Below are 14,361 nucleotides of genomic sequence, written 5' to 3'. Positions count from 1 at the left end.
ATCAGCATGATTTATTATTGTAGTAAATTTTAACTTCCAATTTATTATATTTAAAGTAATTATATTATAATCTATTTTTAAATAGTTACAATGTCCTCTTCCTATATTTTGATAATTAAATAACATAATAACATGATAAATATGTTGAATATTTGAGGATGCTAAAGAAAAAACTCTGTTTAACGACAATTTTTTTGGTAAATCAGTTTCTTTTTATTTGTCTAAGTGAATTTAAATAAACTCTTTATTCATTTGACTTATTAATCCGAGTTACTTAACTCAACTGACTCACCGGATCGGAGCCGGAGCACCCTGCTTTAAGTCTTAATAACCAACACGAGTCGACTCAAGAGAGTATTGAAACTGATAATCCGCGAGTGCACATCTCTGACACGGCCTCCGAGGCTGCTCCCCACGTCGCTGCATTGGGCACCGAAATTAGAAATAACGCTCGTCCGTCCGATCTTAATCCCACGGTTGGTTTCCTTCCTCGTATATTTCGTTAACGTGGCATCTAGAAAGCAAGTCTCAACTTCTTATCTTCGTTCTGAAGCTGCGTTTGGTGATCCCACGCGCCCCACAAAATGATACGCCCCTTCCCCATCCTTCGCTCCCCTATAAATACCTCAGAACTCTTCTTTCCCCAACATTCCTTTCTTCCATTGATTGTAAGAAAGTAGAGAAGAGAACGAAAATGTTGGCGATTTTTCACAAGTCTCTGAGTCATCCTCCTCAGGAGCTTTACAGTTCCTCTTCAGCGTCAGCTTCTCCTGAAGAGATCCTCCAAGGCTTCCTTGCTTCTCAGCCCGACGATTCCTTCTCCGCCACCTTCGGCCGTGGAGCTGCCATCGCTTTCGCCCGCCCCCTCCGCCACTTCTCCATCCATCAGAGGTACTGTATTGATCTTTTTTTCTGTCTATTAATTAAGAAGCTAACAGAATTTGAGGAGTTCTCTTGCTTCAGTTGGAAATCTCAGAAGTGTTTCCATTGTAAGCTCCTCGTAGGTTGTGCTTTTTTTTGAGAAATTTGTGCTTTTGTTACCTATTGATCTAGTAGCAAACATGTTTCTTTGCATTAGTTCGAACTCGAATAAGACCTTCGTATACAATAGCGTCTCTTAGGTTTTGCTGTGGATTGGATGATATTCAGTACCTTTATCTGTCTGATTTGTTGTGTTCATCGAGAAATTGGAAATGGAGGAAAAGTTTCAGTCTGAGAGGAGATCGTATGTGTTAATCAAGAAGCAAACACTAAAGTATTCCTGTATTAATTAGTTCGAAATCGTTGAAGTGTTTCCATTTATAAGCTTCCTGCTTGCAGGATGATATTCATTTTAATTTCTCTGACTTGTTCTGTTGATCCAGCAATTGGTACTGTATTTTATTTCCTATTAATCTAGAAGCAAACGCGCTTGAGGATTCTTAAAGCAATATTAAATGAATCGAATAAGAATTTCATATACAATAGGTTGATTCTTTGCCCGATGCAATGGATAACATTCGCTTTCATTTGTCTTATTTGTTGTGTTGATCGACAAATTGGTAATGAAAGTAGGACTTCCATATATTACATGAGATCTGACCGACTATTAATCATGTTTTGGTGGTGGATGATTAGGTTGTACTGTGGATTGGACGACATCAATTGCTTGTTCTACGGGAGCTTGAACAATCTGAGCACGCTGCTGAGGCAGTACGGGCTGTCCAAATCGACGAACGAGGCGATGTTGGTGATCGAAGCTTATCGGACGCTACGAGACCGTGGCCCTTACCCAGCGGATCAGGTCATCAAGGACTTGAACGGCAGCTTCGCCTTCATCGTTTACGACGACAAGGCGCAGACCGTCTTCGTCGCTCTGGTTCGTCCTCGCCGCCGAGTCTCGCCTCTGGAATTTCTATACAATGATTTGAAAATTAACGAGGGCTCATTTGTGTGCTTTTCTGTGCTCTGTGCAGAGCTCGGACGGAGGAATTGCGCTCTACTGGGGAATGGCTGCGGATGGCTCCGTCGTAATTACCGACGAGTTGGACGTCATTAAGAAGGGCTGCGGCAAGTCCTTCGCTCCTTTCCCTCCTGGTAAGCGAAAAAAGTCGAAACTAAAAAGTTCAATCTTTTATTTTTGGAAAATATATGACATTAGTATTTTTGGGTTTTAGATTTTTAATTTTGCGATATCATGAATTTTGTTTCACAGTAATACATTAATATCTGAAGAATTCTATATCACTATTAGATAATCATGTAACTCATGTACAAAACTAGAACTAAATAAAGACTTTTAATAAAATTATTCAAATCTTCATTTTATTACGTTTAGTGATGATACGTAAGGGTAAGTTGACAAAGAGATCTAATAAATAGCCTCATGTTAAAAGGAAAAAATAAAAGCTGACGATAGAGATTTTGACAAAAAAACAGTTGTTCACTTAAAAAAAAATAATTCATCAAAAGAAATAAAAAGATAAAGAATGGACGGGTGAACTTTGATCAAAACAATGGTATAAGATGATTTTCCGTTAAATTATGTATATTTGTGACGAATGAATGATGGGCGAGATGTGATGTGGAACCAGGATGCATGTTCCACAGCGAAGGAGGGCTGAAGAGCTTCGAGCATCCGATGAACAGGCTGAAGGCGATGCCGAGGGTGGACAGCGATGGCGTCATCTGTGGGGCCAATTTCAAAGTAGACAAATACTCCAAGATCAACAGTATGCCACGTGTCGGAAGCCAAGCGAACTGGACTAGCTGGTAGGCTCTCCGCCGTCGCCGCTCTCTAAATCTCATTAACAACTCCACCCGAACACAGAAGGTCTATGGGATTGACTCTGGCTGTGATCTGTATTTTATGTGTTTTTTTTTTTTTAGCTTTTCAGCTTCGGTTGAGTTTCTGCAAAAGGGTTTGCGTGACTGTAATTAAAGTTAGAACTGCTTGTTGTCTGTAATATTGACAATAATGAAAAGAGGATAGGAAGCAGATGATGAAAAAACTTTAATGACTTGAAAATTTCATTTTCGAAGGAGACTCCATCGAGTGTTGAAGAAAAACTCGTGTTGGGACCTATTTAAGTCGCATGGGTCTTAAAAGATCCCAATGCCTAATTATCCTTTTTATATTTTTTTCTTAAAAAAAACAAATATACCCTAAAAATTATAATTTATCAATTTAAAATAACGGAATCTATATTTAGGAGATGAATTAAGTTCAGATCGGGTTGGAAGAAAAAAAGCATCCGGACGGAGTGAGGGGAGGAGGCATTCGAATGTTAGATTATCAATTGATTATATGTGACCTTTTCCTCGATGATACTTGAACCCACTACTTCATAGTATATTCAAAACGTTTATCTCATGTGGCCATTAAATATCTTTAAATTAATTAAAAAAAAATCTTATTTTAAAAACATGAAGAAAATAGAAGGAGCATAAAACAATTTTGAAATGGAGCAACAAACTATTTTTTATTCCTTCACTTTGGGATGGTAGTTATTTTGCTTGAACAGAATGTCTTGTTTGTATTAGGAAACTTCTCAATAGATTGAAAAACTGTTTTGGGAATTAGAGATTTTGACTTGTGTCTTACTGCTCTCTTCCTTGTTCCTATTTCTCTCTAATCTTATTGAATTAGCTTTTCATTTTTTCTTAATGAAGTTGCTGCTAGTGCTTCCGGTCCTGTTGTTCTCGTCATCCTCATTGGTGGTTCAGTTGATGCTTCTTTCGTTAATGGAGATTCGAAGATCTCTAATGATATCTGGGCTGGTCATCCTACTGAAAGAGGTGGCCGTGACATCGCCGATGTCATCTTCGGCAACTACAAATCCAAGTTAAATTCAGACTTCTTTCTGCATAAAATCTTTTCATGGTTAATGAGGTTTAAGACAGACCCAGACGACGTACCCCACCTTCCGCCCCTATGACAGGTAAATAAGCTGGTTCTTCTACAGCGATCAGCCTGCCATGACTCTTTCAAAATCGTACTCATTCTCTGATCTGTATAGAGAGTCCTTTTTTATTTTCTTCTCAAAATTATTTAGACCGACAAATCACATTAAAGGACAAGTATTTAGACTAAATATCCACCACAGAAGGGGTAAAAAACAATTGACGGTCATGATATAACAAAAGTGAACGTCCTTCCTGACCGGGTCATCGCATCAGAAGTACAATTTCCATGACGGGAAGACGGGAGGGAGGACTGAGTAGTCTGTAAAATGGAAGTTTGTGTTCCCATTTGTACATAGCGACCGTGTGGGACTTCTGGCAGAATCAAGTTGTTGACGGAGAGATAAGCGACGGAAAGTAAAACCCCCCCAATGAGTACGTGTCTGGGGCTACTTCTTATTTAATGGCGCCTCATCCACCAGCTGGTTAATCAGGAAATCGTGTATTAAGGTTTCAGCTGTTATTTATTTCTATCGCATTGACGTGACTTGGTTTTCGGGGCTTGGGGATCGAGATTTCAACTATCTGGTGAAAGTTTGTCTGTTCTATCTCAGGTCTGTAGGTGGGTTTTCGATTTTTTGTGGAATTTACCATAGTAGCATAGATGGGTAACTGCGTCGGGTTTCTTTTTGTTGAATTCGGTGTTTTGATCGGTTCCCTTGTGCTCTCATTTTAGAATCGAATCTCTGGAATTTTTTCGTTATTTATAATTATATATCAAATTTTGCTTTATTTTAGTCTCTGGATGGATGGTGTTTTTCTTCTTCTTTTCTCTCTCTTTTTTTTTTTTTTTAATGGAAGAAGCTGAGGGGGCATTTTAAATTTCAATTTGCTTTCCAAGTGAAGCATAGAGTTACTGATTTTTTGTGTTAAGCTGATTTTGAATTGACAAAGCGGAGATTTAAGGGACACTCTCCTTTTTCCTCAATTCAGCATCACTTCAGAATTTGCTGTAATGGAACAGGCTTGTAACGGGAGAGTGTCCCTATATCTGTGATTTCATCTCAATTCTAAATTCTGTCCCCTTTTACGGCAAGGAGAATAACAGTGTTTAGTTCAAGTGTTAGCTAGAAAACTTTACAGGAGATTAATGTGCAGTCCATATATATAGCTGTATTTCTTTTGTTTTTAGCGGTGAAAATGTAGTCAGTTCAATGAAATGAACCAAGGATTTCATGACAACTATATTGCGTGTGACAAAGTGCTCTGAAGTTGAAGAAGAAACTTCTCTGAGAGCCAGCGTACAAGTTTTCTTTTGCCTCTTTCTCAGTGATAATATCAAATTCACACATGCATTGTAGCATTCTTCTTACATTTGACGCATGAATTAGAAATATGTATGGAGTCGCATGGAATTGATGGATTTTTCTCTTTAATCCAGCCCAGCTTTCACAGACCAATAGAAAAATTAAGATGAGTTTTTGTTGCTTCAGTGCATCTGCAGCTGGGAGAGGTCATCCCTCTCAACAAGATATAGATGGTGAGAACTTTCTAGCATGCTCTGTTTGTCACATCCACTGAAATTTGTGGTATTACAGAATCTTGATAATATTCTTTCGTACTATACTTGTTTATTTCTTTAACCACTTATAGACTCTATGTGGAAGCGTTAGTCTCTGTGGAAACATGCAATATTGATGCAAGCTGATTGCTCTCATCCTCAATAGTTTATCCCTGCCATTCTCTAAAAAGCATAGTTGATCCCCTGCCTTAAGCATACTCCCTCTTGCATTAGACTTTTCTTTCAAAATTCGAGGGTCTTCCTCATGCATAGGTGGTTCTTGACTTGGTTGTCATCCTTGTTTTTTTTTGAGTCTAAGGGTATAAACTTTTTCATTTGGATTGGTCTTCTCGGAGGGGGAGAAGCATGGCAGAGCGGTGATGTTGGGGGTTCTAATGCAATGTCTTGTGTTCAAGTTTCACTGCAGGACAGGGTGCAGTTTGGTTATAAAATAAAATAAAATAATAGACAAGTCTTTCCATATTTTAAGAAAATAAATAAAATAAGATAATAGACAAGTCTTTCCCATAATTTAAGTGCTTAGGTCCTGATAGCTCGACTCCACTGCTGATCAAATACCAAATAAACTGTATCCAGACTAATTTCAGATCAATTCCAGAGTTATGTGAAATAGGCCTGAATATAGTCTATTCTTTTCAGGTTCCAAGTGCCCAGGTCCAAAATTTCAAAATCATGTACATATAAAAAAGTTGGCATGCATATCAAATGTCATCAAGAAACTTTTGCATCAAATAATTCTCTAGATGTTTCTTTTGATATTTTTGTTTGTACATTTTTATTGCATATACATTTGTATTTATGTGTACACATATAATTGTGGCATTCATTTGAAGGTAAAAAAGAAGTAGGTCTCTTTTTTTCTGTTTGGTATTGCAGCCGGCTTATGCTTAGCTCTGCTAACTTTTTCTTTATCTATGAGCCTCTCTTATCCTAAGAACCTAAAATCAAGTGTTTGGCATTAATCAAATTGTCATGACTTAAGCTTGATTATAGTCTGGGAAACAAGTTGAGCGTTCTGAAGTCTATCCAAGCGGATATCATAACCTGATTCATTTAGTGGAGACAAGCCAAAGCACCTTAGAAAATGTACACTCATTTTGTTGGATTGCCGCCGAAATTATTTCTTGGTTCAAAATTTTAAACATGTTTCAAATAAGACCCCTAGCTTACACACGAAGTCCTCCTGTTAATGAACCGGTCCAACATGTAAAATGGTGGGTGTCCAAGACTAGGGATCCAAATATCTCTGCGCTCATATTCTATGAAACACGAATAATCTGTCTAAACTTAGTGATCTTGTTTGTTTCACCTGTAAACATTGTTGATCAACCGTATATCCAGTGTTCATTGTCAAAGTTTGTGGTAATACGGTAATGCCATGATGCTGTTCTTTCTTCTAACTAGGGCTAGTGTCTAAATTGTTACAAAATAATAGTTCATTTTCAAGTTGGATCTAATTTCCTTTTTTGTTTTTTTACCACTTTACAGGATCCAAGAATGTCATGCTCTTCTCCTATAATGAATTGAGAGCTGCTACAAAGAACTTCCATGCAAGCAATAAGATAGGTCAAGGAGGTTTTGGAACAGTTTATAAGGTATCTTTACTTGGGTTACCATATGCTTGAATTTTTCCTATAAAGCTCTGTCAATGATCTTTTTGACTGTCATGAGTAAAAGTTTGACCAATTACTCTGTAACTTTACAGAGAGAAGCAAGAATCAGTCTAGTTTGCCTGGGATATCAGTATCTATTAAACATGTAATGTGTAGTTACAGAAAATAATTTGTTGAGGTTTTAATTTAAAATTAACATAAGGAGGGTCCTTGTTTGAACACTCTGGACATTGATTTGGGTTTTGTTGCTTCATGATCCTAAAAGATGTAACGACTCTCATGATATCTTTGTAGGTTCTATAAAGTTTTTTTAACTTTTGATTTCCTTTTGTCAGGGTACGCTCAAGAATGGAAGGCAAGTTGCCGTGAAAGCACTTTCTACTGAGTCAAGGCAAGGAATCCAGGAATTTTTGACTGAGATTGATGTGATCACAAATGTCAAGCATCCAAATCTTGTTGAACTAGTTGGTTGCTGTGTCCAGGGAAATAATCGAATTCTGGTCTATGAGTACGTAGAAAATAACAGCCTTGATCGTGCATTACTTGGTGAGTTTTTTTTTTTTTTTTCATTTTGAATTGAAGAAAAATAGATAGTTAGTTAATAGTAATAGCCAAAGGAATAGTACTAGAATATGATCATCTTCATGTGGCAGGTTCAAAAGATAAAAAGCTCAAGCTAGATTGGCACAACAGATCGTCTGTTTGTATGGCAGTTGCGAGTGGATTGGTGTTCCTTCATGAAGAACTTGATCCACATATTGTGCACAGAGACATCAAAGCTAGTAATATTCTCCTGGACAAGAACCTTTTACCTAAAATTGGAGACTTTGGTTTGGCAAAACTTTTCCCAAACAATGTCACTCACCTTAGTACACGTGTAGCTGGAACGACGTAAGTAAACATCAACTGCCCTTGGTCCTTTGCTTGTCTATTTATGCTGTTGATCCACCTTCCTAGCTTCTCTTTTGAACTAGAATAGCATTGCTTCTTATAGTATTACTCTGCTTTACTCCAACTCTACTGTTACATGCAGTGGCTATCTAGCGCCAGAATACGCAATGCGAGGTCAATTGACAAAGAAGGCTGACATATATAGTTTTGGTGTTCTTATACTTGAAATAGTTAGTGGAAGAAGTAGTGCCAAGTCAACACGGTTAGGGGTGCAGAAATTTCTTCTGGAATGGGTAAATTTTTTTTTCCCTTTTTCTTAATTCAGTGCAATTTAATCAGAACAGACCAAGTAGCAGTCTTCAATGTGTAACATACTGTATCATCTTTATTAAAAAAGAAAAAAAAAAACATAGTGTCACCTCTCTTTGAAAAAAATAAATAATAGTGTCATCTCAGCACTTTGGTTCACCCAGCATGTTCAAAGTTGTAACAGAATTTGATAAAGATTTCACAAAATTCAAAAAAAAAAAAAAAAAAAAAGTTGTAACTAAATGTCTTTAGACTGGAGTGCTACTGGCTCAAAAACTTGATGCACTCTTTCTCCCTTAGGTGACATTTGCTCAGAGCCTCTTAACACTAATTAATTAGTGGGAGACATTTATATTTCTTTATGAACAAAATCTCATCATATTTCAAGTGATACATTTTACATATAGGAGCTTAGATTTGTTTAATGCCTGCTTAATATTACTAAATCTGCTAATTAAATATATTTCAATGTACCAATTGAGTCCCAGAATCCATAATGTCTTGTTACATGGATCACAGGACGCCACATATTAAGTGGTTTCTACTGAACTAGTTACTAATTGTCTGACTGCATTTAACAGGTTTGGCAGCTCTACGAGGAAGGGAATCTGATAGAGTTGGTTGATCCAGAACTAGAGAAACCCTACCCAGAAGAAGAAGTCCTAAGATTCATGAAAGTGGCACTTTTCTGCACCCAAGCGGCAGCCAAGAAGCGTCCCAATATGACACAGGTTCTGGCCATGCTTTCCAAACAGAGACGACTCAACGAGAAGCTACTAACACCTCCAGGCATCATCCAGGATATGATGGCAATCGGGAGAGGAGGGTTGGAGAAGACAAACACTGACGACTTGCAAACCCCACAAAAGACTTCCCCATGTTTGTCATCCCAGCAATCATCAGCTCAAGCAAGTTCAGCACCCATAACTGTTACAGAGATGCTGCCTCGATGATAAACCCCTGCCTTCTCCTCATCGATGTTGTTGACAATTCCACCCTTGTAAGAAATACACAAGCCTTGGTAATAGTTTCTCCTGGTGGTGTTAAGACGGGTACCGAGACGAGGACTCTGTGCTAGGTGCTGTTCTCACTGTGTAACATTAAAGCAGCCATTCTTCAGATGCTGGAGCTCCAAAGGGTGTTGCTGGTTGTAAATGAGAGCCAATGTTCCCCAGATTTGTACTATTAAAAAAGAGGTCGTTGCAGACAAGAAAATATCCAGATGCATTACAATTTACAAGGGGTCTCTTCTAATTCCCCAAGTGAATTTGGAAAGGGCTCTTTTTAGGATTGACCCATTTTTGTGTGATTTTAGAAGGAAGATGCCAACGTGTAATAAATTGAAAAAAAAAAGTTTTTATATGCCAGTCAGACTGATGGCTTCAATGCACTAAATTCACTAAAAAAAAGAGTCATTTTTTTTAATTTAAAAAAACTCCCAGAAACTTTGGCAAAGCTTTGAAGGCTGCATTAATCATTGAAGCCGAAAATAATAATATCCCATCAACTATGGAAGCTTTCGCACAAAAATGTTTTCTACAAAGTTCAAAAAGCCGCAAACCACTGGGAATGTGACCCAGAAGCAGTATTTCTCAGAGTACTCGCTTATTCAAGGAAAAACGTCATCTACTCGCTTTGACAGAGTGATCCTATCGAGCAATTTGCCATGATTTCCTACTTGGTCTCCGCCATGTGACGGATCAGATCAATTACACGGGAACTGCCAAAAGCAAATTAAGGGGGAAAAAAAACAGGTCAAACGACAACTAGCAACATCAGTTACTAAATTATGGAGAAAGTAATGTAGAGGATTCAGAAGCTTTTACCTGTAGCCCCACTCGTTGTCATACCAAGCTACGAGTTTGACGAAGTTGTCATTGAGAGCAATTCCTGCCTTGGCGTCAAAGATGCTGGACCTGAAACAAACACAGCCAGAGGATTATGTGGCGAAGATGTTACAGCCTTACAGCCTTCTGACTTCAAGGACCACTCTTGTGGCTAGAGATCACCCAGAGAGTTTTTCCAAAGAGGAGTAAATGCACCAACCATTTGAGAGAGTTGGGAAGGGAAAGGCAACCTCAAACCATCATGATGGAAATGAAATTATGGTGCCAATTTCAAACAAATAAAAGACATGAACGAACATGCAGACTTGACTTACCGGTTGTCAGCAAGGAAATCGGTGGAGACCAAATCCTCTTCAGTGTAACCCAAGATTCCCTTCATTTTACCTTCAGCCTCTTCCCTGTGAAGCCAGGAAAAAAAAAGATAAAAAAGAAACCAAGAAACGTAAAGAAATTATGAAATATTCATCTTAATTTAAGGAAGCTGTCTTTGGCCCATGCAACCTCAGATGCCCACTTCCAGTAACCAAGATGACTATCTAATCTGACAGAGATTCACGTATAAGATTTGTTTCCTTACTTGATGGCAGCTTTAATCTGATCATAGGTGGCCTTCTTCTCAAGTCTCACAGTGAGGTCCACCACTGAGACATCAACAGTAGGGACGCGGAAGGCCATTCCAGTGAGCTTACCATTCAAAGCTGGAAGCACCTTTCCAACAGCCTAAAAAATGACAAAAAGTTGGATCATTTAGGTCATGATCTTTTTATTTTTTAATGAAATTGAGAGATATCAACTTTCCCTCATGATCTAACCACCCTAGGCACTATTATGCTAGGGAAACTTTTGCACATTCTAGCAAGCAAACATGAATAGCAGAATGACTACAAGTTCATCGCCATAAATTGACAACTAAAATATGTTTATACCTTGGCAGCTCCAGTGCTGCTTGGAATGATGTTAAAGCTGGCAGCCCTTCCACCCCTCCAGTCCTTCATGGAAGGTCCATCAACAGTTTTCTGGGTTGCTGAATCACCATACGTGAAGAAGACATATTCAAAGCGGTGTCATAAAACAAATCATAAAGCTACACGTAAACACCAGTAAATACCAGTCATAGAGTGTACAGTGGTCATAAGTCCCTCAATAATCCCAAATCTGTCATTGATAACCTGTCAAAAGACAAACAGACATGAAGCAGATACAGATAATACCTGAATCGAACTTTATGTTCGAAAAATCACATAAATAATTAGGCATTGCAGCAGTAAATAGGTGTTTTCACCTTGGCCAATGGAGCAAGGCAGTTAGTAGTGCAGCTAGCATTGGAAACAATGTCAATGTTTGATTTGTACTCAGTTTCATTAACACCGACAACAAACATGGGAGCATCCTTGCTTGGAGCTGAAATAATCACTTTCTTAGCACCTCCCTGCTTTGTCAGAAAATCTTATGAGATAAAACCCAAATATATATTTTTTTAAAATGGCAAAAAATAGAAAACCCAAATATGACTAAATCAATGGATGGTTCTTGCATCTAGCAACAAACAACAGAAAATTAAGAAGTAAAAACAAATGAACAACATCGGTAACTGAATCAGGCAATTGATTTATTAAAAGTTAATAGATAGAACATGTTCTTTTGGGAACAAAAACAATATACAGGGGGAAGAAAACTCAAACATAAAGCCTCATACAGAAAAAAAGCTGAAACATAAAGCTAATAAAAGCAAAAACATCATGGGAGTGTCAGTCACCCAACCATGAGTGAGAACACAATCAGTAGGCAGACAGACACCCAAAGATTTGTCCATCAAACCATTTAAAAAAATAAACCATACTTCACAAAAAAAAGACCTCTATTTGTACTTGGAAACATAAAATCCTTCACCAGGAAACGAATAAGCTGTACTTTGTTGAATCATTCAAAACAACAGTGTTAAAAAAAAACAAAAAAACAAAAAAACAAAATTATCAATTTTTATATATCTCTCCAACAATTAGGAAAAAACAATATTATGCATGACCTTGAGATGGGCAGCAGCCTTATCCTTGTCAGTAAAGACACCAGTTGATTCAACAACAAACTCTGCACCAGCTTCAGCCCATGGGATCTCTTCAGGGTTCCTAAAATTTAAGAGCTTATGTTGTCAGTTTGCTATCAACAAAATTAAATAAAAATAAGGAGAGAGAATGCACCTGAAGCCAAAAACAGTAACCGGCTTCTCACCAAAGAGAAGAGTCTTCGAGTCCTTCACCTTGAGTTCCTGGTTCTTCCATTGGCCGTGCACAGAATCATACTTGAACATGTAGGTCTGCACATACAGATTGGTTAAATAAGTCCTTTCAGAAGACAAAAAAGTTATAAACTCTGAACAAAATCCAGGCTCAATATAAACGAAGAGCATCAAACCGGATCAAACCTATCTGGAGCCGAACTACTAGACATATATGATACATACCATATAATCAGTCGTAATGAAAGGATCGTTAACTGCAACGAGTTCAACATCATTACTCTGAAGAGCAACTCTGGCAACCAGACGACCGATCCTTCCGAAACCTACATTTGCATATCCATCAGTTAGCTACGTAAGAACATGACAAAAATGCACTAACAACCAGAGAGAAAGAAAAAAAAAGACAAAAAGGAAGAAGTATATAATGAGATCATAGTACCATTGATGCCGATCTTAATCTTGCCAGAAGCTGAGACAGAAGAAAAACGGAATGTGATCAGATATGCTCCTAACTGCTAAGAAATGGAAAAATGTTAAACGGGGACAAAATGAAGAGAGCAGCACTCACCCATTGGTTGCAGAACGGAGTGAAGGGAAAAGGATGAAAATGAAAAAACAAATGAGGAAGAGACGAGAGTGCGTGGAAAGGACTAGGGTTTATGCGATTATTTATTTAAGAAAGAGTGGCGCTGCGATTGGCCGAGGGCGTGGTCTCCAACGTGATAGGCGGATCGTCCAATTTCCTCGCTCTCTCTGACCATTTATTACCAAATCAAAGATTGCCATGGGAGAACAGTTCAGCAGGAGAGGCGGACAGTTGAGATTGTTGCTTCCGGCTGTACTGGTCACCAGGAATCATAAATTTATGAGCTCCACTTGAGGAAGTTTGAATTCGTTGTTTTCGATCTTCATCTTTATAATAAACACATCATAAATTTAAAAAAATAAATTAAAAAGAGAGAGATCAGGAATCGATTATGCTATAAATTCTTACCTAAATGACAAATTCGGAAGGCTCAAAGGACAAAGCTAGTACTCTCAGATTAGAGAAACACGTAAAGTAATCGACTAACTACATCCTTTTGATCGAATGTGATCTATTATCATTATCTGTTAACGTATCTGAGAATCATGCAACCAATCACAGCAACAAAATGCTGATCAAAGCACTCTTTATCAAATGCGACATTAATTATCTGATCGAGACTCATCCTCTGTTATTAGAAAGTATGACGGCGGCAGAACCAATCGACGTGGTGATGGAGATCCCTCCAGGCTCGATTACTCTGGCCAAATCATCAATGCCTTCCTCCTCTTCTGCAACCTTAATCCTACTCCGGAAGTAAGTAAAAGCATGAAGCTGTATCCGTACTGCAATGGAATAGCATTCGTTCACACGATGGTGGATTAGTTTTCTTTTTCCTCGTCTGTTCTGATTGTGATGTACTGTGCATTGCAGAACTGTTTGCGACGCATCTCGTAGTGTTTTCTGGGTATAGTCGGTGGCCGTGAACAAGATATATCGATCGGTGACCTTTCCCGACGTTTGCCTTTATGGCTATAATCTATTCTACGGTCACCTCTCCGGCGCCCATTTCAACCCCGCCGTCACCCTCACCTTCGCCATTTTAAACGCCTTCCCTCTCAGTCTCTTTCTGTTTCTGCCGAGGAAGACGATTTTTTTTCTGAAATTCGATACGAAAATGCAGGTAGTCCTGTCCTGGCGAGCGGAAGACTGAAGCTGCTACTGTCGTCGCAGACGGATCATTTCTTGGGAACACTTCCAGTGGGATCAGATCTTCAATCACTCGTCACCGTAATCTCCGGCGAATCAGCAGATGACCGAGTTGTGAGTACTGAAATTGCTGACCATCTTCTATGAAGATCAAATAGTTAATTTGTTCGTGACCCTTTTAAGTTCACGGATCGGAGAGCTCGGAGGAGCGGCAGTCAGATCCACCATTACTGTGAACGTGTTTTAGCAGGGTAATTATTTAT

General features: G+C 38.4%; 3 protein-coding genes across 5 annotated transcripts; 2 read left to right on the top strand and 1 right to left on the bottom strand.

Moving 5' to 3' along the window:
• Window positions 1-667: 667 nt before the first annotated feature.
• On the top strand, window positions 668-2,990 carry LOC137944467 (stem-specific protein TSJT1-like). The gene is made up of 4 exons (XM_068790153.1): window positions 668-891; window positions 1,618-1,858; window positions 1,956-2,076; window positions 2,574-2,990. Exons 1-4 carry the CDS (start codon window positions 695-697, stop codon window positions 2,753-2,755), a joined length of 741 nt encoding a protein of 246 aa, XP_068646254.1. The 5' UTR covers window positions 668-694; the 3' UTR covers window positions 2,756-2,990.
• Window positions 2,991-4,195: 1,205 nt separating this feature from the next.
• Window positions 4,196-9,698, top strand: LOC137943910 (cold-responsive protein kinase 1-like). Of its 3 annotated transcripts, none has more exons than XM_068789350.1 (7): window positions 4,196-4,392; window positions 5,324-5,422; window positions 6,953-7,059; window positions 7,413-7,623; window positions 7,731-7,968; window positions 8,111-8,261; window positions 8,859-9,697. In XM_068789350.1, the coding sequence occupies exons 2-7, from the start codon at window positions 5,356-5,358 to the stop codon at window positions 9,228-9,230; spliced, it is 1,146 nt and encodes a 381-aa protein (XP_068645451.1). In that variant the 5' UTR covers window positions 4,196-4,392; window positions 5,324-5,355; the 3' UTR covers window positions 9,231-9,697. The 3 variants fall into 3 exon arrangements, with proteins under 3 accessions (XP_068645451.1, XP_068645450.1, XP_068645452.1); XM_068789349.1 differs by having other exon boundaries at window positions 4,196-4,496; XM_068789351.1 differs by having other exon boundaries at window positions 4,332-4,504; window positions 8,859-9,698.
• Window positions 9,673-13,477, bottom strand: LOC137943913 (glyceraldehyde-3-phosphate dehydrogenase 2, cytosolic-like). The gene is made up of 13 exons (XM_068789353.1): window positions 13,358-13,477; window positions 12,932-13,204; window positions 12,803-12,832; window positions 12,586-12,686; window positions 12,323-12,438; window positions 12,151-12,250; window positions 11,407-11,553; window positions 11,233-11,293; window positions 11,051-11,148; window positions 10,702-10,844; window positions 10,439-10,522; window positions 10,104-10,193; window positions 9,673-9,997 (listed from the first exon to the last, which is right to left on the bottom strand). The coding sequence occupies exons 2-13, from the start codon at window positions 12,933-12,935 to the stop codon at window positions 9,952-9,954; spliced, it is 1,020 nt and encodes a 339-aa protein (XP_068645454.1). The 5' UTR covers window positions 12,936-13,204; window positions 13,358-13,477; the 3' UTR covers window positions 9,673-9,951.
• Between the last annotated feature and the right edge of the window lie 884 nt (window positions 13,478-14,361).

Source organism: Aristolochia californica, unplaced genomic scaffold (genome assembly GCF_029961685.1).
Source record: "Aristolochia californica isolate CCGP_79_NKW_82.1479 unplaced genomic scaffold, dmAriCali1.0.hap1 SCAF_11, whole genome shotgun sequence".
In the NCBI taxonomy this organism is placed as follows: Eukaryota; Viridiplantae; Streptophyta; class Magnoliopsida; order Piperales; family Aristolochiaceae; genus Aristolochia; species Aristolochia californica.
This window is presented reverse-complemented; position numbering and strand designations above follow the sequence as displayed.